Raw genomic sequence first — 21,310 nt, 5'->3', positions numbered from 1 at the left:
AGCTGGCAGGATTTGGTGGCCAGTGGTGTGGTAGAATACATTGACACTCTAGAAGAGGAGACTGTTATGCTGGCTATGACTCCAGATGACTTACAGGAGAAAGGCGTGGCATATTGCTCCACATATACACACTGTGAGATTCACCCCTCCATGATTCTAGGAGTTTGTGCATCTATTATTCCATTTCCAGATCACAATCAGGTTTGTTGGACTTTAGTTTATAGTATTTTAAATTAAGAGTTTATGATTTGATGGAATAATTTTATGCATTAATTTTGAAGGGTTTTTAAAAAAAATTCCTAACACATTTTCTCCTTTCTTAATAGTCTCCTAGGAATACATACCAATCTGCTATGGGAAAACAAGCCATGGGAGTTTATATCACTAATTTCCATGTCCGTATGGATACACTGGCCCATGTTTTATATTATCCTCAGAAGCCCCTTGTGACCACACGGTCTATGGAATATTTGAGGTTCAGAGAGTTGCCAGCAGGTATGATTGCAAGTTGCTGATTAGTGCAAATATAAAACCTTCAAGTATAAAACCTCGACCTTTAGAGAAGCAACCCACTTCTTAAAAGAGATATGCCAATATGTCTTTTTTTTAGCTAATGTAAATATTCATTTCCGGAATACCAATAATGAATTTTCACTGAGATGTGGGCCTTTTTTTTGTATTTGATATTTGTTAATTGATGATTTAGCAATAGCAGCTGTGTGATCTCAATTCTGGTAGTGAGAAATTTATATCAGTAATCTTTTTCCTATAGCTTTAATCAATTAGGTTTCATTGATACACTGAAAAGCAATGCCAGTTGTGTCTGGATCACAAAGGAAAAACATTGCAACTTTGAAATATTTCTTAGCTTGCTCCTTAAATTAGCCGTGCTTGTTTAATATATTTTTCAGAGCATAGTACTTTTTGACATAAAGTAGCAAGGCAGTGGTCAAAACTGTAATTAGTATTCCTTAGATGCATTCTTTCTATTTCTGTATCTTGTTCATATCTACCTCAGTTATTGCTTGTATTTGGGTGTGCACATTCTTATTACATTTTTCACTATTTGTTTTCCAATTTTAACAAGCATAAAATATTTATAAAAGTTTCAGCTATGATCTAATCAGCCAGTTTTAAATTCTTGGAATGTTTATGTTCATGATGGTCCAGTCTTTAAATATAAATAGCAAATGAACAGGATTTGGAGATAATTCTCAAGGACATGGTTGAAGGAACATGTGAAATTGCAAGCAAATTCCACACGTGCTTCAAAACCTATCTTCTGATGATAACAGCAAGCTATTCCATAGGAGGTCACTGGGTGTGTTATATGCTCATCCCATTGTATTGTAGAAAACAGCATAAAGTTATTGAGAAATTATAGCTTATTTTGCATTAATACTCAATCTGTAAAGTGAAAAGAATGTGTGTATAATTGAAGTGTATTCTTGAATCTTTTATAGGCATCAACTCTATAGTCGCCATAGCTTCATATACAGGATATAATCAAGAAGATTCTGTTATCATGAATCGCTCTGCTGTTGACAGAGGGTTTTTCAGGTTTGGCTTATTAAATATTTCACATTGTGCCACATTTCTATTTCCCTATTAAAGAACTATTTCACATGCTTATAAGAAATAGCCACTAGCTTTAAAGCATTCTTCGTATGCTTTTTTGCAGTGTTCTGTTTTATCAAAGATTTCACTTCAATGGTTCTCTGTAGGCGTTAGTCATCAAGTATTTTTCTTTTCTTTTGTTGTCAGAAACTTACCTTTTTGCTACACTTTTAGATTAAAGGTTAGTTGTGGTGGTGGTTTTAGTCCATAGGCTTCCAATCATCTGTGGATATTTTGCTTCCAATCTCCTGTGGATATTGTGTATGTCAACATGCCTTCATGTTTTGTCCTGCTACTGCAGAATGTTAGATCATGTCTCAACCTGAACTAAAAGAGTGCTGTCTGACTTGGAGCTGATAGTGTCACTTCTCTCTTCCATTAGATCTGTCTTCTATCGCTCTTATAAAGAACAGGAGTCCAAAAAAGGATATGACCAAGAAGAAGTGTTTGAGAAACCTAGTCGTGAAACATGCCAGGGTAAGAAATAAACAGTGACCAGGAATACATCGTGAAGACAGAGAGAGTAGATAACTGCTCCGTAATAGAATTTTCCAGGTTTCAGATGTTTATGCTATTTGTAGAGAAGAATGTGATTTCACAGGGGTTGCAAGTGAGTGATCCTACCTTACCTGTCATTGTCACTGAGTTATGCATATGTAATATTAGTTTAAAAAGGGAATCAAGCAGAAATGGATTTTTCTTTCTGAATTTAGAATGGCACCCGAGCAAAAACAAAATAGTATTAGCCTAGAAATGTTAACCTATTGGAAAAGGGGAACAAGCAGAAGCCCTGATTTGGAAGTACGTAATGCTTTCTTCTTTTCTCAGGGATGAGACATGCCATCTATGACAAGTTGGACGATGATGGTTTGATTGCACCTGGCGTACGTGTCTCAGGAGATGATGTCATCATTGGCAAGACAGTAACTTTGCCCGAGAACGAAGACGAACTAGAGAGCACCAATCGTCGCTACACCAAAAGGGATTGCAGCACTTTTCTACGCACTAGTGAAACTGGTATTGTTGACCAGGTTATGATTACCTTGAACCAGGAAGGATACAAGTTTTGTAAAATAAGAGTAAGTATAGTTGTGCAAATGTGTCTGCAAGACTAAATCCAACGTTTGTGAATAGTTTGTGCAATACATTATTATTATTTTATCTCTCCAGGTACGGTCTGTCCGAATACCACAGATTGGAGATAAGTTTGCTAGTAGACATGGTCAGAAAGGTACCTGTGGTATCCAGTACAGGCAAGAGGTAAATGCCTCCAATTTTGTTTCTGATGTAGAGGATATCATGCTTAGCCAATTGGATTTGAAATAACCCCTTGGTTTTACACTACTTAGAATATATCAGTTGCTTTATTGGTATTGTCAGGGTGGATGTGGAGCAGAGGTGGTATTCAGCAGGTTCTGACCGGTTCTGGTGAACCGGTAGTAGAAATTTTGAATAGTTCAGAGAACCCGCAAATACCACCTCTGACTGGCCCCGCTATTCTCTGCCTTCTGAGTCCCAGCTGATCGTCTGGGTTGTCTTCTGTTGCCCTGCACAGGAGAACAGAGCTGGAAAGCAGTTTAGTGGGGTGGGGAGGGAATGGGGATTTTACAGTTTTCTTAGCCTGGAGTGGGGTGGAAAAGGAGATTTTACAGTATCTTGCCCCAGGAGTGGGAAGGGAATGGGTATTTTGCAATATCCTTCTACTGCCACACTCACCAAGCCAAGCCACGCCCACCAAGCCACACCAACAGTACCAATAGTAAAAAAAAATTGAATCCCACCACTGATATGGAGCCTTCTTGGAACTGCGCCAAGGTGGCGCAGTGGTTAAATGCAGCACTGCAGGCTACTGCTAGATCAGCAGGTCAGCGGTTCAAATCTCACTGGCTCAGGGTTGACTCAGCCTTCCATCCTTCCGAGGTGGGTAAAATGAGGACCCAGATTGTTGGGGGCAATATGCTGACTCTCTGTAAACCGCTTAGAGAGGCCTGAAAGGCCTATGAAGCGGTATATAAGTCTACTGCTATTGCTATTGCTATTGAAAGTACTTGTTATAAACTGGAGATAGTTGATGTCATATCCCTCCCCCTCTGAGAGAAGGAAGGCTGTTCAATTTTGACATAGTTGACATAGATTGAACAGCTCTCTCTCAACAGAGGGGGTGGGATACGACATCATCTATCTCCAGTCTACAACACAGTCCTTTCAACAGTTCCAAGAAGGCGCCACACCTATTTGTACTACTCAGGTGACAACACAGATAAACATCCAGGTGGCCTTAGTGACTCGCCAAAAGAATGCAAATGGCTAACTGTCTGCAAGAAGTATAAATCTTTCCATTCCCCACCATCCAGTCAGAGCTGAAGAAGCTTCTTGGATGAGAAGTGAAATGTCTTCAAAGAAAAACCAGAAAGTCCAGTTGCCTCTTGAAAAAGCACCTTTGAGACAACCATGACCTGGTGACCGAGAATCTCCATAGACATTTAACTTTGCAACTAATGTGTGCAGTATCTCAGTCATGTGTTTACCATTGAAGTCAGTATGTGTTGTCCTGTGCCTGACCCATTTTTGTCCCTTCCATCACCAATTGCAGAGCAGAGAGATTGCCTAAGTAAGCTCTCTCTTCCTGAGTTTCTTTTCTCCCCAGTGCAGCATGTCCTTGAAAAGTGCTAAGGCAAGTTTTTCAGCTGCTCCCTGAAGTTGAGGAAACATGAATCAGTTTCATACTAAGGACTTTTCTTTCTTTCTTTCCTGGGAAATTGCATTCATGTGTCTGCTTATTTCCCTATAATCCCTCTCCAATGAAAGTAAATTCGAACATCAATTTTATTGCTAAATATCCCATTGCTGGGATGAGCAATTCAAAGGGTGGGGAGTGAGGGAAAGCAGATATAACGTTTGCCCTTTTTTATAGTTTCTTTGAGAGTCAAATTCTGGAAACTTCCTTCTCGTTGGGCTCTCAGCTGTTCAGGATTGTATCCTTGTTATAAAGCAAGTGTAAACTGAAGTAAAATCTTAAGCACAGTTATGGTCATGAGTTTTGATTTAAAAACTGGTTTGCTTAAGGACTGATTTGCCAGTCTTAATTATGGTTGTTAACAAGAATTACCTTTGCTCAGTGACAAGCCCATCTGCAGATAAGTCGAATTCCTTTTTTTTTGCGTATAATGGCACTTAAAACTCTCAACATATCCATGAGTATATACAGTATAGTGGGAAATTCATAATTGATCAAATACCTGACAGAATAAAGAAGGTGTACAGTTTATTTTGTGACTTATATCATGCAAGAAAAAATCCAGCAGATTAAGCAAACTATAATCAAGGAAAAATGGTGCTGTGGAAAATGATTCTGACCTGTTTTCATTTTTAGGATATGCCATTTACCTGTGAAGGTATCACTCCTGATATAATTATCAATCCCCACGCTATCCCTTCACGAATGACCATTGGTCACTTGATTGAATGTCTTCAAGGAAAGGTAAGTCTTGCTGCTTGGAACTGAGATATTCTCCATCATGCTCTTTTTCAGAGCTTCCAGGGACATCTCTGACTGTAGCATACCCATCCAAGGTTGAATCAGTTTTTATCTCTTTCAATCTGGAGCCATTTTATTTTCAAATTAAAAAGCTAACTCTCTGGCTCGTGGCGTTAATCTAGATGCTGGGGAAACACAATCTCTAAATTAGCATAATATGATTTAAAATTCTTTTAATGTTTAATTTATGTTTACTCTTTTCTTCCTCCAAAGAAGTCAGAGTAAGTAGTACATAGTCCCCATTCCTCTGATTTTTGGCTTGCAGAAGCCCTTCAGTTTAAGTAAAGTGACTTAGTGAGCTCTACCCTTCAATGGGAGTTAGAATATAATCTTCCCAGTTTCATTTTAGACAGTTGTTATGCGGAGTAGTGTAAAAATTGCTAGTCTTTGCTTCCTCTTTTCCAGGTATCAGCAAATAAAGGGGAGATCGGTGATGCTACACCTTTTAATGATGCAGTCAACGTGCAAAAGATTTCAAACTTGCTCTCTGATTATGGGTATCATCTGAGAGGAAATGAGGTAATCTGATACAACTGATGAGTGAGAAGTCTCATTCTGTCTGTTTCCTGCACTGATATGCTATTATAACAGGAGCAATTACTTTTTGTAGGTTCTGTACAATGGCTTTACTGGTCGCAAAATCACATCACAGATCTTTATTGGCCCCACTTACTACCAGCGGCTAAAACATATGGTAGATGATAAAATTCATTCCAGGGCAAGAGGACCTATTCAGATCCTTAACAGACAACCTATGGAGGGTCGATCTCGGTAAGAAATAGATGCCTTTTTATTATTTTTATTATTTATTATTCCAATTTGTCTTTATTTCAGCAAAGTATTGAAGTCAGAGTCCTTAGAAATCTTACTAGAAAATGCCACTAGTTTCTGAGATTTCTCCAGGTCTTTTCATAGCTTTTAGTGATATTATTTACAACTATGAGGGCTAGAAAAATAGTAAGACCAGAAATGCTAGGAGCCCAGATGGGAGTGCTAAAATATATTGTTGAGAAATATATTGTCTTCTTTAATTATTTTCCTTAGCTTGTCTTGTATTGACAATGTGTATGGGTAGCACTTCTTTGGAGCTTCTGGTATGTTCTGTTTTTTTAAGACTTCATTTCATTAGGAGCATTTTTGGTACATGAGCTGGCTTCTCCTCTAGTAGCTTCTTACATTAATTGGGGGCAGGAATAACAGGCAGCTGGGTAGTTTTTCTAGATTGGAAAAATAAAGAAGTGAACATGATTTTTCTCTCCCCCCCCCCCCCCCCCCAGCGATGGAGGTCTTCGGTTTGGAGAGATGGAACGAGACTGTCAGATTGCTCATGGAGCAGCCCAGTTCCTAAGGGAAAGATTGTTTGAAGCCTCAGATCCATATCAGGTTCATGTATGCAACCTGTGTGGGCTAATGGCAATAGCAAACACCCGGACCCACACCTATGAATGCAGGGGTTGTCGTAATAAGACACAGGTATGTAAAGAGGGTAATGCCCATTCCATTTCATCCTTCTCTCATTCTTTTAAACATTTATCTTCGTCTCACCTTGAGGCACTAGTTATCTATCATGAATCCAATATAATCAGAGTCATTAGCTGCAGGAGGGAGAGCATAAAACTCTCCTAACTATTCAGAAGAGTTAGGAAAATTTCTGAAATAATGCCAATGAATTTTAAAAAGCTGAAAATGCTGTTCTCTTAACAGTATTACAAAATGTCATTTTATTTTCCTGAACGTAATAATCTTTGCTTTTAAAGTGTGTCTTTAATACTTAAATTATGATGATGCCAAGTTCTACTTCACTTTAAATTGACATACTGTAAATAGAGTTGTGTGTCTCTTTGTGTGTTTGTGAAAGAGAGAGAGATTCTAAACAATGGTTGGCTGGAGGTCAAGGGCCCCTTTAATGTACACTTCAATATCCTGGAACCCCTAATACTCAATGGTTGCATCATCTTTAAATCCTTCCTCCTCACCCAGGTTAGGAGGGTGTTGACGTTGAAGAAATTGGCTTTCCTGTCTGCAGCATGCTGTACATAGGTGGTTTTCTGTCAGGCCCAAGCCCAGAAAGGACATAATGAAATGCAATCAAGTTCAGTCCTCTATTTGCTTATAGCTAATAGACAAAACCTTGCCAACTAAATGTACAACCTACTAACATACTAGTTATATCCCGTGAGATTCTACAGTGTGGCTACCCTGAACTTTTTTCCTCTCCTTTTCTACTTGTGCAGTCTCTTAATCCGTGCCTCTCTCTGGGAAAGTTCTGTGTTGCCAGACTCTTCCCACATTGTTCCTCTAGGTGCATATTCCATCACACCTCTCCAGTGAAGCTTGGCCAGTACTGAGCAGTGCCTTTCTAAATTTTCTCACATTTCCCAACTTGTTCCCAAAAATGTTTTTATCACTGTTACTTTCACAGTCTTTGAAGCCTTTAAAAATTATTTCATGGTGCTCTTTTCTGAGCTTCCTAACCCCATCTGTAGTTATTTAAAAATAAAGATATAGAATGTTTTCTGGAATGAAATGTTTTTGCTAACATAGGCTAATCTCTTTTTCCCCCCAGATTTCTCTCGTGAGGATGCCGTATGCCTGCAAACTACTTTTCCAAGAACTGATGTCAATGAGTATTGCACCTCGAATGATGAGTGTGTAGTCTTCAAACAATTCGTCTTTTCCTGAAATTCGTATTGCCTACTTTAAACTTCCTTTTTAAATGTGTTTTAAATCCCAACAGGTGTGGTGTTTTATTGGAAGTTTTTTTTCCAGATTATGAATGTGTGAATTTCATGTTTTATGTAAATAGAAATAAAAGCTTTTCAGACATTCGCTTAATACTTTATTGTAATTACAGCGAAAATAGTAGGAATTAAGGGACTACAGAGCCATGGCTGGTTGTGAGTTTTCAAAAAAATAAACTTGTTATAGATGAAAGGCACTGTTTTTCAATATGCAGTATATATGGTTCACCTTTTACAGCTCAGTACTTTCACCTACAAAGAAAATGAGAGTGTGCTTTAAGAACACATGTTATCCTTGAGATGCATTCCAGAGAAATGAGTTGCTATAGAAATAATCAAAGGTATTTCCTTGAAGCAGGAAACATAGCAGAAATAGATAACAATTCTTTCTTCCTCCACAATTATTTCAGATTCATTTAAAATCATAGATAACAAGTAAGCAAACTTTCTTTGGTATTTGACTTTTTTCCAGAGGCTGCTGGTAGTAGGGAATATAAAAGGGATTCAGTGATACCACAAGATGGAGCAAAAATTTCATGGGGGAGATGGTTTACAATAATAAATAATATGTTAAGCCAGTTGAAGCTTACAAAGATGTGAAACACTTATTTTGGTCACAAATGATGACAAAATGTACTGTCAGTTAATAATCAACCCAAGCTATTTGATTTTTTGTAACCAGATCCAATAGAAAAGGAAGTGCTTCTGCAGACCTACATACCTTTTGCAGGTATTTCGTTTAAGGAATTTACCACAGTAATTTTTCCAGAAGCTGTGGCTTCTCCTTTAGAATTAGATGCATGGCATTCATATTCTCCAGCATCATCGTTGCTCAATGGAGATATCTGTTGGAGTAGAGTCATGGTTAATTGCATTCCTCGAGGTCATTGACAATATACTTGTATCACAATGCTATGGCCCTGAATGATCTTTAAATAAACTTGTTAGTAGAGCAATAGTACTTAGAGTTACATACTGCTTCATAGTGCCTTAGAGCCCTCTCTTAAATGGCTTACAGTGTCAGCATATTGCCCCCAATAATATGGGTCCTTATTTTACCGATCTTGGAAGGTTGGAAGGCTGAGTCAACCTTGAGGCAATCAAGACAGAACTCCTGGCAGTAAGCAGTGAGTTAGCCTGCAATACTGCATTCTAACCATTGTGCCATCATGGCTCTGTTATGTCTCCATTAGGTACTAATTCTGAAAGGATTAAGAACAGCTTCAGCAATTGCTGCCAATAGTGGAAAGCATTTGAGACTAAAGACAACAGTGTCATCAGATGCTAAGAACTCAGCTTTATATTTACTGATCTTTGCCCGGCAGTCTTATCTGGATCTCTTTCAGTCGGGTTTCAGGCCTGGTTACAGCATGGAAACTACTTTGGTCACGCTGATCGATTATCTCTGGCGAGCCAGGGATAGGGGTCACTCATCTATCCTAGTGCTTCTTGACCTCTCAGCAGCCTTCGATACCATCGACCATGATATCCTTCTGCGATGGTTGCGAGAGATGGGAGTGGGAGGCACTGTTTTACGGTGGTTCTCCTATCTCTCGGACAGGTCGCAGTCGGTGTTGGTTGGAGGGAAGAGATCGACCCCTAGGCCCCTCAATTATGGGGTGCCGCAGGGCTCGGTCCTGTCCCCCCTCCTATTTAACATCTACATGAAGCCGCTGGGTGAGATCATACGCCGGCACGGGATTAAATACCACCAATACGCGGACGATACTCAATTATATCTGTCCGCTCTGTGCCAACTCAGCAAAGTGGTAGAAGTGATGTGCCAGTGCCTGGAGGCTGTCAGGGTCTGGATGGGAGCGAACAAGCTTGCACTCAATCCCGACAAGACTGAGTGGCTATTGATGCTCCCTCCCAAGGATGGTCCAGCTATTCCATCCCTTAGCCTGGGGGGCGAAACTATACACCCCTCAGAGAGGGTTCACAATTTGGGAGTCGTCCTGGATCTGCAGCTGACGTTAGAACATCACTTGTCGGCTGTGACCAGGGGGGCCTTTGCCCAGGTTTGCCTGGTGCACCAGTTGCGACCCTATCTGGACCGGGAGGCCCTTCGAATGGTCAGTCACGCCCTCGTCACCTCAAGACTGGATTACTGTAACGCACTCTACATGGGGCTGCCCTTGAAGAGTGTTCGAAGACTTCAGTTAGTCCAGAATGCTGCCGCGTGAGCGATAGTGGGTGTACCTAGGTACACTCACGTTACACCTATCCTCTGCGAGCTGCACTGGCTTCCCATTGGTCTCCGGACACGTTTCAAGGTGCTAGTCGTTACTTTTAAAGCCCTACATGGTTTAGGACCTGGCTACCTGAGAGACCGCCTCCTGCCATTTACCTCCCAGAGACCTATAAGATCACACAGACTAGGCCTCCTCCGGATTCCATCTGCCGGTCAATGTCGGCTGGCGACTCCCCTTCTCTGTAGCTGCTCCAGCCCTATGGAACGATCTCCCCATAGAGATCCGGACCCTTACTACTCTTCCGGCCTTCCACAAAGCGATTAAAACCTGGCTGTTCTGGCAGGCCTGGGGCTGTTCATTTATCCAGCCCCATTATAAGCTATATGAATGTTGTGGAATTTTAATGTCTGTTCTTTTTAATTTTTATATGTTCCCCCTTCCTGCCTTTATCTGTAAGCCGCCCTGAGTCTCTCGAGAGTGGGCGGCATACAAATCCTAATAAACTGCAAACTGCAAATTTATACGGAGTGGGGAGAAGACAGACTTGGTGAACCTTCAAGAAACAAATAAGCAGCTCTGAAAACCATTTTCATGGAGAAATTCTCATAATTGGAACTGAGTGGGACAGGGATCTCTTGTCTTGATGGATGTTTCTGATACTGCATCCCTCTCTTATGCTATTAGCTGGAAGGCATATAAAGATAGGTATATGTATATGAATGTATGTTTGCTTGGATTGTAACAATCTATATCCAGTTTGACTTTGACTATGACAGTCCACTGTAATATGAGTCCCTTTGCACAGCTTGAGTTAGTAAGCCCCAAAATGGAATTCTGGTAGGATACCAGAAAACACTCTCTGCCTTACCAAAGAGATCTTAGCATATATTTAGGGAGAGGTGGAGAAGTGGGATTAAGTGTCCCTGTGGAAAAAGAAGTTTCTTATGATAAGTGCAGATTAGCAGGTACAATGATTTGAACTTTATGTGGCAAGTACTTTTCAACCTCTGCTTTTTGTGGAGGATATGGTATAAGGGGCAAATGGCACGAGACAAAACTACCTCATTTTACAAAACATTCAATATACTTGGATTTTGCATTTTGCTTTGGAAGAAGTCAATATTCCTTCCCTGATCAATTAAGGATAAAAAAATCTCTCTCCCTCTCTCTCTTCCCCTCTCAGATGTGTAAGAAATTAAAAAAAAACAAAAACGCAGCATGTTCTGTCCTTGAACCTGTTCTACATCTGGATGCAATATTGGCAGTATATTCTATAGATACAGGCCAGGGGTGGGTTTCTCGCCCCGTTCCAACCGGATCGGTTGGAACGAGGCCGGCGGCGTCCTCATGCACGCACGCGGCGTGCGCGCGCATGCATGCGGCGTGCGTGTGCGTGCGTGCACATGCGCATGCGTACTAGCATCTGCGCGATGCTCCAGCTGCTCCTGGAGGATCGCGCAGGCGTTCTGCGCATGCGTGGAAAGCGCGAAATTCGAAAAAACCGGGTAAGGAGCGGGCGCGGGTGTGCGGGCGCGCGCGGGCGCGGGGGGGGCTTCGCCGTTCCCGGAAGTTACTTACTTCCGGGTTCGGCGACCAACCGGATCGCAGGGACCGGTGCGATCCGGTTGAAACCCAGCCCTGATACAGGCCTGCACTTCACTAATTTTGCATACAAATTGGACAGTTGATGGCATAACCATAATATATTACAGTACATACTAGTTCTTAAATGAAAGCTAATCATTTAACCTAGAAAGCCAACATGTCATTTACCTCATGATGTGCCAACATTCCTCTCAACCAACCTCCAAGAAGAAAAATCCTATTTCTCTATTTGCTGCAAAATTCTCAAAAGGACAAATTAATTTGAAATTTTTACTTACCAATACCCACCCTGTCACCTCATGCTTTTCAGGACCACCACGAGTTTGAACGGCTAAATTGTCTCGGTCTCCTGGAAGAAGTTCCACTCTTTGGACACTATATTGTCCCCTTGTTACCTGTATATGAGAAGAAAGGATGGGCCTCGGGGATGTGCAACCTTGTAACTTTATGACTTGTGGACTCCTAGAATTCCTCAATAAGCCATGCTGAGGAATTAAGCCACAAATCTTAATTTGCCAAGATTGGATACCCCTGATGGAAGGACAGACTTGAAAAGGTGGGTGGGTTGAGTTTTGGACTAGTCAGGAGGACTGAACCTGGATATTTAATATACCATATAGTTAAAACATTTCAGACTTTCTATACTGAATAAGTTGGTTAAGAGCACAAATTATTTTCAGGAGACCCAATGGGTTTTAGAATAGACTAGTATCCCCTTAAAAAGCAAATTCTCCTGACTTATACAATAAACTGCATTTTTTTAAAAAGATGAATTGCTTATATAATATTGTAGGGAGAGTTGCCAGTTGCTCAAAGAGAAAGTGCGACTAATGAAAAGCAGCCATGGGAATATAAACAATTATCTGCTGGTTTTGTGTTTTCATTACAGAGGAGGAAATGCACATTTTATTACCTAGAATACTTCATTATCCAGGCATTAGAAACTCATTCCTTCACTGGGTAAATAAGAGAATGAGTGAGTTCAAGAGTTCAAATCAAAGCAGTCTTTTCTTTCCTAATATTTTTATCACTGTTGTTTACCACTGTCCAGAATTGTAGAAATCTTTTAAATAAAAAAAATATTAAAAACATATAAATTCCCTTCGAGCATTGACAAATAGGCATTTTTAGGTACTTTTCCCTTCTGACAAAGAGCTTATTGATCAGAAAGTTGGAACTGTAATGAGAACAGTATTTGTGATTGGTATTACATTATCTCCTTGAGTTAGAAAGGTCAAACAAGGCAATAATTTAGAAGAGTCAAAAGCAAGCTCTGATGCGTCAGCAACTGGTTGGTCAAGCAGAGGGCAGCTAGGCAAGGCCTGACCTGGTTGTGCTTGGATGGGAGATCAGAAGGGAATATTAAACTGGGAGGAAAGGACAAAACCTATTTCCATATTCTGGCCAAAAATAGGAAAGAATGTTCCCCTGTAATCAATCAGCTGGAGGTCAACTTTACTAAGCATGGTATTTACCCTACTGGAGAGAATTGTGGGAGGATCACAACTCAAACACAACCACTTCTTTGTGGACAACAGAGTAACTTAACATGTTCTTTTAACTTTCTCTTTGCTCAAAGAGAGTGATTTATAAATAGCAATTTTAATATGGTCCCTGACATGACTAGTAAAAAAAATTGCTGGGGGTAGAGGGGTGGAAAAATGGAAAGAAGCCAACAGAGATACCGATTCCCAAAGTTACAGTAGAAATAGGTTAAGTTGTTCCTTCTGACAATTGTAGAAGAGCCAAATATAGTTGGCTTCTCGGCAGAAGGGATGAAATAGTCCTGCTTCTCTTCTCCCTGTAGTTCTCTTGATTCTCTCTGTTACATGTCTTGGAAAATAGCCCCATTGTAAGAATTACCATCTGAGATCCTATTTTTGTAACCACACTATTATGTCTTCTAATTATCAGTTCAGTCTCTATTCAATCCTCCCATTATTGCCTTGTGTTTCAATCAACATCTGAACATTGTACACCCATGATGTCATATTCCAAACCATCTATCCATCTTCCTCTCTCATTTTCTCTCACTCTCAACCCACAGCTGCCTGACCCTACAATAGTTCTGGGAACTTATGAAATGAAAAAAGAAAGAAACCTAGAAACATAATCGTTCCTAGAAAGATGGCAATTGCCCAGAGGGAAAACAATGAATACTTTATTTCTCATGCCACGTCCAACTGAAAGGACCCAACCCTCATCCCTGGGGCAAGAGCCAGGTTTTTCAAGGCCTATTTAAAGCAAGTATGACAAGGGTGGTTTGAATCTTGGAAAGGAAAAACACATTTCCTGGGTTCTGCTCACTTTAAATTCATGTCAAATACTGAGAAATCAGATGGTAACTTAGGCCTCTCCATACTAAAGTTTTGATTAGCAGTTAGACTTAGCAATAGCAGTTAGATTTATATACCGCTTCATAGGGCTTTCAGCCATCTCTAAGCGGTTTACAGAGTCAGCATATCGCCCCCAACAATCCGGGTCCTCATTTTACCCACCTCGGAAGGATGGAAGGCTGAGTCAACCCTGAGCCGGTGAGATTTGAACAGCCGAACTGCTGAATTGCAGTCAGCTGAAGTAGCCTGCAGTACTGCATTTAACCACTGCGCCACCTCGGCTCTCGGCTCTGATTATCTGGAGGCCTCCAGGACATGAGGCCCCTTTGCTTTCTCCTTATTCTGAAAATAGTTATCTTTCTGATTTATAACCTGCCTTTTGTGCAGTACTTCAAGGCAATCATCTCTAAGCTATATTGATTTTATTCATCTCATAATGTAGAGATGAATTAATTTATATATTAAGAGATCTTGCTTCATTTTGTCCCCATCACAACAATCATAAGAGGGAAGTAAGGTGAGAAAGAAAGACTGGCTCCAAAGCCCAGCCTTTGAGCTTCCATGGCTAAGGTTGGACCTAAACCTAGATAAAGACTTAATCAGGGGGTTGCTGAATTTTAACCCAGGCCCTTCTACTCCACCAGTCTGTTCTTACAGTGGACAGCCACCTGCACAAGGAAGCTCGCTAGTTTCTCAACAGATGCAGTCACATTGCTATCAACACGAAAATTACTGATCTCCATGACTTCCTTTAATTGGTCCAACTCACTCTCTCTTTTTTTTAAGCCATCAGCCCTTCTGGTAACCAGCATCACCTCCCACAATAGCATTTTCTAAAGTTGAATTATGTGCTGTGGAAAAAAAATCCTAGGTTTCACTTGTCATATTACTCTAAAGCTTTAACTACTACATCACACAACTCACTGTTTTACCAGCAGCACTTCTACATTACCTTTGCTATTCCCAGCATAATTTCTTCCACTGTTTTCCATTGTCCTTTACTACAAGTATGTGTACACACACACACAATAACAGCCTTTGTCTAGTGTGACGGCAATACTCTTATTCCTGACTTTAAAACAGTTATTTCCCATTTGTGGAAGTACCATGCAAAGCAATTGACTGGAGTTTTGGAGCCCAGATCTAATAACCCTACTGACTACCTAACTTTCTGCACACCCAGAAGCACATTCTGGAATTATAGCTTCTCATGAATAAAGTCAAGCTTAATTAATGTCTAAGGAGTCTGGAAACTAAGAAAATGGTAAATCAAGGTCTTTCTAACACATGGCTCAAATTCTCAGCTACTACAGAACAAGTCAAGGTCATCAATATTATCTGATCTCATACTGCTGAAGCAGCAACTCCTTTCCAATTCCTCTGCTTCTTTCATTTACAGGCAACCAAGAAAACTGCATCAAAAATAGGCCTTGTATTTGTTGCTTCAAATATCTCAAAGTCTGCAGAAATACACTGGCATTCTGTTCAAATTATTCCTTAGCACTTGCTCCTTTCAAAGACCTAATATGGTGACAGAGCTCATATAAAAGGGTAAACAGAACTGAATCCAGCACTAGACCTTAATAGCATTATTTTTTGAAAAGAACATTCTATAATTTAAATAACACTTCTAAGCCTCTGCAGAAAGTTTGGCTTCACAAAGCACTTTCTACCACATACCTAAATTCACCTATCACCATGCTATATTCTAATCCTTTTGCATTTGTACTTGGGGTGGTTTTCAATGAGTCATTAATATGATGAACTGTTCTCTTTTCCCCCTCACAGTTACATACAACATCTATTTCTGTACCCTTTCTGTACTCCTAAGCATTACAAATAGCACAGACTTCAGGGATTTCTGCGTAGGAATCACTGCTGTAAAAAAAACCTGGGAGACCTCTTCATTTATGTGGCATGAACTTGGCAGGGTCCTGGCATGGCGCTCATTTATTCTAATGAAGCTGTCCAGGAAAATCTTCTGGTGGATCACCTTCAAAGCTTGCCTAGTTTCTACTAACCTTGTTCCAGGTGAGAATTGGAGTGGGAACTCCAATGACTTCGCAGCTCAGGTAAACCTGGGCTCCACTGACATTCCAGATGTCCTTTGGAGGGGTCACAATGGATGGACCTAGAAATAAAAAAAAGAGTCCTTTTAAGACAGCAAACAGTGTATTCATGAAGTTATGAAATTAAAGCAATTTTATCATTAACAAAAAACTATTAACAGTAACCAACCCTTCTCTGTTATTTGGTGATTAGACCCAGAAGCCTGGTTCTTTCAACTTGTTTTATGTGTCCTGAAGGGATTTAAACCTCTAGTTTCTCTAGCTAGCTCCTTGTCTGGGACAAGGAGAATACTTTGGGAAGGTGTTTGTGATAAGGATGTGAGTGAAGGCTTCAAATGGGGGGGGGGGGAGAGAATCTCATCCAGGGCAGACCTGGGACCTTGTTGCTACCTGAAGTTCTTTGGACAGTGACTTGTAACTGCCCTCAAAAGAATGTAAATCTTTCTTGATGCTACTGAATATATATTGAAGACTATCTGCACTTCAAAATAAAACTACTATTTGAGTTCTAGCTATTGTGCCCCCTCCCCAAGATAACCAGGCAGACCACTGCTGTGGGAAAGCCAGAAGCAGAGTGAGGGGATGCTGTTCCCATTTTGCAATTGAGAGAATTATGACAAGCGCTGCTTGACAGTTGAGATATGATCCCCTCCTCCTGCCAAGACTTCCTCTTTTGTGTCATTATTAATATGTGACAATTATTCTTAGATACCAAAGTATTCATCCTGACCAATGAAAAGGTGGCTGTACAAATCACACTGGATTTAAACATTAAAAGGGGGGCAACGAGCAAGGAAGTATGTAGCTTCAAAAAGCAAGCAAGAGAGAAAGATGTGAGTGAGAATAAAACATAATATTAATAAGGACCAAAGAGTTGTATTCTATTTATATACAGGTGCTTTTCAACTCAGCTGTACAACCGAGGAAGCTGATGCAAGCCTATCTTATGGCCATATATGTTCATAATATGCAATATTTTCAAACATCAGCATCAACACCAGACCCTGATAGGGAACAATTCATACATAATAGTCTTTCAAGTCCATAGTTGACTTCCCAACAGGAAGTTAAATATTAACAAAGTTTGTTTTCAGAAACGTCTGTTATGACATTTCAAAACTTAAGGGTCCATCTCAATCCTTAAATGAAAACACAGTTTGCTCTTAAAACAATTCCCCAGGACATTTCCCTTGCTTCTACTTTTTTGTGATGCCAAAAACTAAAGCTGAACCCAACTGTTGCTCTGGAATGGTATGTGGGAATGACCTTGAGAGACAGGAAGAAGAGCCACAGCCTACACTACCATCATGCGAAAGGTAACTCAGCTCACAGAAGGAAATAGGACTGGAAAAGATCTCAGAAGGGACCCTCCCTAGTTTTCTAGAGAGTAAAAATAAACAAAGAAAGACTTGCAAGATCCTGCTACTATAACCTTACAATAAAGACAGTGTTGGTATTCATGGATTGGGCTTCTTGTCAGGGTTACCTCAAAGGGCTGACATATTTTCTCCATAAAACTTCAGCTTAAAGATTTAAAAATCTGTTTTGGCTTGGTCTCTAGTACTGTAGCTGATAGTCATAGACATTTATTTGTTTAACAAATTTATGTAGCTACCCAAGTACCAAAAGGAACTCTAGATGACAAAATAAAAACATAATGATTTTTTTAAAAAAACCACTTAAAACAAACTATGTTGAGGCCCTGCTAAAATCTCCCATCCATCCATCCATCCATCCATCCATCAGCTATCATATGCCAACTTTATCATTATCCTAACCCTAATGTGTAGGGGGAAAGCCAGGTCTTCAACTACTTTCTTGAAGGTCAATAGGGTTGGGGCCTTTGGTACTCTCTGGAGGAGGCTGCTGCAGGCACTAAGACAGAGAAAGCAAGCTTCTGAGGCAACACCAGGTGAAACTGCTTCACCAAGGGAATCCAGACTGAGCCCACCCTATCATATCCAGCAGGAACTATAGGGAACGGACAGTCCTATAAGTAATCTGGAAGTAATATTCAGTCTTCCTCACTGAGCAATGCCCAATCTGCTCCTAAACCACGAAAAGAAATCTGTTTCATTTCTTGCTTAAGAATCACTTAAGCAACATAACCAAGATAGCAGAAAGGAATGGTTGTTTCCTATTTGCAAGTACTACTGTATTATGCCTTTGACAGAATCTGCAATATACTCTTTTCCCTAATTTTTAGTATGCTTCAGGGAGATTGATATTCTGAGACATTTACCATAATTCCTGTGTACATTATATTTTTTTCTCAGGAAGGAATATTTGTCTTAGTTTTAGTTCTAGAAATTAGTTCTAAGTTCTAAAGAAAAGACTTTGTATCCTAAGATCAAGGTTTATGCAGTATGAGACAAGCTGCTGTTCTTGAGATTGTTGGCTAGAATTACTAGATTTTTCTTTGGCTTAGCTGAAGTTGCATAGCTGTGACCTTTTGTTCTATTCTGCTCCGATCTCCTTCAGCACTGGCGAGGAAATATCCCTGGGGTGTATTATTACCATGGGAAGAGGCAGACCTTCCAACTCAAAGCGGCCACAGTTTTCAGCAGAGGATAAAGGACTGCCAACCGAAAGCATCCAAATATCATGAGTCAGATGGTCCTATCTAAGAGAGAGAGGGCGGGGGGAGTTTTTCACCAAAGCAATGTGACCTAGTTCTAAGATTTTTGTCTAATTTGACCAATTGGTAAACATCTTAGAAGAAACTGCTAATATTGACATGTACTTGGTCAGTTATCCACAAAAGAAAGCAAGATTGATGTAGGCAGGGCTGGATGAAAGCCATCTCATGCCTCAAAAAAATAAATAAATAATAATAATGGCATCCCTCTCCCTATTTAAAAAGTCTAATGAAAAGCTGAATATTCTACAGGCATCCATTTAAATTTTACTCTCTGCTAAAATTTAGTCCCAAGGGCTTGTGGTGTGTACAATACATTGTGTGTACAATTATTTAAGGAAGACTGTGTTGTAAAAATGGCTTATGTTTCTGTGTTTCTCAAGAATTCAAAATAATTTACAAATAATAGCACAAAACATCATGAATCCACAAAGCCCCATTTTAGCTGAGCTCCCAGCAACTCTGGTAAGAAGAACCTCAAGGAGCAGAAGGTCCATTAGAAATTCTTGGCCTGAAGGAATTCTTAAACTAAGAAATCCTGTCAGTTAAAGTCATTTTGGACACAACAGAAATCTAAAAGCATCAGCATTGCATATTTCTCATTAGTGTATTGATAATATATAAATGTAATACTGATTCTCTCTCTTTCTGTCCTTTGTCCAGTTCTCATTCCTAGAAATCAGTGTTTCTCCAGTGTTGCTGAGGACAGTTTACTCTCTGTTTTAGAAGAACACATTGAGAAAGGATATACGGTACATTTGTTTCCTGGTACCTGGGAACACAATTCCATCTAGTACAACTCTCCTTCTCCTTCCCTTCATTTTTCTTGAGGGAATAATCAAGGAAAGGAAATGTACTTGGTAAAGTGGAGATGATTTTCTACTTTACTGAGCAACTTCCCAGCCCAGTGATCAGTCATCTACTGGGCTTGTCAAATGATGAGTTTTGGTTATTGCTAATCCTGCCATCTAGCTCTTCGTGAAGACTTTCTGTCAATTATAGCCATTTTAAGAAATGGCTTTGTTTAACTTGCTCTACAACCTCACCATCAGAACACCACCATTCACCAGCAAGCCAAGGTAGAAGCCATGGGCTCAGGAAAGTAATCTTCAGTGATGACAACAAATGTTAGGTTGGTATAGCTGGCTGACAAGAATTGATGGATAGCCCGTCAACTCAGATGTGGAGAAGGGGTTGTTGCAAAATTTGTTCTTCTTTTGCCATATCTCTAAAAGTCTTGAATTTGGTGGAACTAGATGAAATATTAGTGAATGTTGAAAACTATACATTTTGTTCTATTTAATTTAAATTCAAAGAAACCCCCAAGACATTTGAAATACTTTTAGTAGTTGGTGTCAGCTTCTTATTCCTTCTATAATCATAAGGGAGCCTAGGATCTATTGTGCAGTCTTCCCAATGTGGAAAGGAATTCTGACCTGCTGGGATCTTTCTGGGAAATTAAAATATGCATAGTTGAAGTCTGGGAAACCAAGAAATTCTCAGGACTCTGAAATTAGTAACTTTTATATGATGAACATTACAGTATACCCATTTCCCTCCGAGGGCTGTTATATTCCTATAATAAGCATTTAGGCCACTGGTATTTAGGCAGTGTATGTTTAATAGTAAAATTAGTATATTATTAAGCTGGGTCTACTGTAACTCTGGTTACCAAATAGATTCTTATTTTTTACTTTTTGACACTAAAGAAGCACCGAGCACATTATCCTTCTTATGAGGACATTAAATGATTGTTTCTTTTGTAAAAAGGAGAAAATAAGAAAATGATTAAAATAAATGCATGCTTCATATTAAATGATGAAAGCATGCATCATTAACACTTTAATATGAACTATGCATGATTCATTTGTTAATGGAAGCCCTGCAGTCATTGCAACATTCTACCTAGTTGGTTACCTGGTCTTAGTTGTAGTGAGTGTTGAAAATCCACTTTTCATGGGGAAAGTAATTAAAAGTCTTTATGGAACAACGTCAAGTTGTTTGGGTAGCTTTAGTGCCGAGTGGAGCATAGTTTCAGAAACATGCTGATAGACAAAGTGCCTGTCCTCATTCCTACTAGGGTGGCCCAAAGATGTCTCAATAATTGTTTTAAAGAACAATATTGTTGCTTTCATCTCATCCATAGCCAGAAACAAGGCAACTTAAGTTCATACTGAGTTTTCTGTTATTGATGCAGAATATGAAGACCAAATCTTGAAAGCTTGACAGATTCTCTTCCCCACTCCCTTATTCCAAGGAGAATCAAGGTAAACGGATCTTGACTTTTTTTCTTACTCCCTTCTACCTTCAAGGATTAAGCTGGTGTCAGCATTAGATAAGAAGCACATCCAGAAGTACTAGCTTTATATTTTTTGTACATTTACATTAACAGAGTCTTGCAAGTCTGAAAGTTTATCTCTCCCATCTAACCTTTACAATTAAAGAAGCTATGAAGGATTCCTTCTGAGATGTTTACCACACTGCATTCCTTCTCCAGGTTCAGCTGCCTCCTATCTGAATGTTGTCTAGTTGTAGACAACATTGTCTACAATGTTATGTCTTCTAAGGTCA

At 39.8% G+C, this 21,310-nt stretch overlaps 2 protein-coding genes across 2 annotated transcripts in view; one reads left to right on the top strand and one right to left on the bottom strand.

Annotated features, from left to right (window-relative positions):
• The window catches only part of POLR2B (RNA polymerase II subunit B), a 27,015-nt gene extending 19,034 nt beyond the window's left edge, over window positions 1-7,981 (top strand). Inside the window, exons 15-25 of the mRNA XM_032213056.1 lie at window positions 3-201; window positions 327-495; window positions 1,464-1,560; window positions 2,000-2,094; window positions 2,446-2,696; window positions 2,788-2,877; window positions 4,991-5,098; window positions 5,561-5,674; window positions 5,766-5,926; window positions 6,433-6,628; window positions 7,722-7,981. Coding sequence (XP_032068947.1) covers window positions 3-201; window positions 327-495; window positions 1,464-1,560; window positions 2,000-2,094; window positions 2,446-2,696; window positions 2,788-2,877; window positions 4,991-5,098; window positions 5,561-5,674; window positions 5,766-5,926; window positions 6,433-6,628; window positions 7,722-7,811 — 1,570 coding nt within the window. The 3' untranslated portion in view covers window positions 7,812-7,981. The remainder of the gene's footprint in view (window positions 1-2; window positions 202-326; window positions 496-1,463; window positions 1,561-1,999; window positions 2,095-2,445; window positions 2,697-2,787; window positions 2,878-4,990; window positions 5,099-5,560; window positions 5,675-5,765; window positions 5,927-6,432; window positions 6,629-7,721) is intronic.
• Window positions 7,982-21,310, bottom strand: part of IGFBP7 (insulin like growth factor binding protein 7) — a 26,435-nt gene continuing 13,106 nt past the window's right edge. The window contains exons 2-5 of the mRNA XM_032213057.1: window positions 16,054-16,163; window positions 11,975-12,091; window positions 8,618-8,741; window positions 7,982-8,148 (exon numbers count right to left, since the gene is read on the bottom strand). Of these exons, the coding sequence (XP_032068948.1) occupies window positions 8,129-8,148; window positions 8,618-8,741; window positions 11,975-12,091; window positions 16,054-16,163 (371 nt within the window). The 3' untranslated portion in view covers window positions 7,982-8,128. The remainder of the gene's footprint in view (window positions 8,149-8,617; window positions 8,742-11,974; window positions 12,092-16,053; window positions 16,164-21,310) is intronic.

Source organism: Thamnophis elegans, chromosome 3, assembly GCF_009769535.1.
Source record: "Thamnophis elegans isolate rThaEle1 chromosome 3, rThaEle1.pri, whole genome shotgun sequence".
Lineage (NCBI taxonomy): Eukaryota > Metazoa > Chordata > Lepidosauria > Squamata > Colubridae > Thamnophis > Thamnophis elegans.
This window is presented reverse-complemented; position numbering and strand designations above follow the sequence as displayed.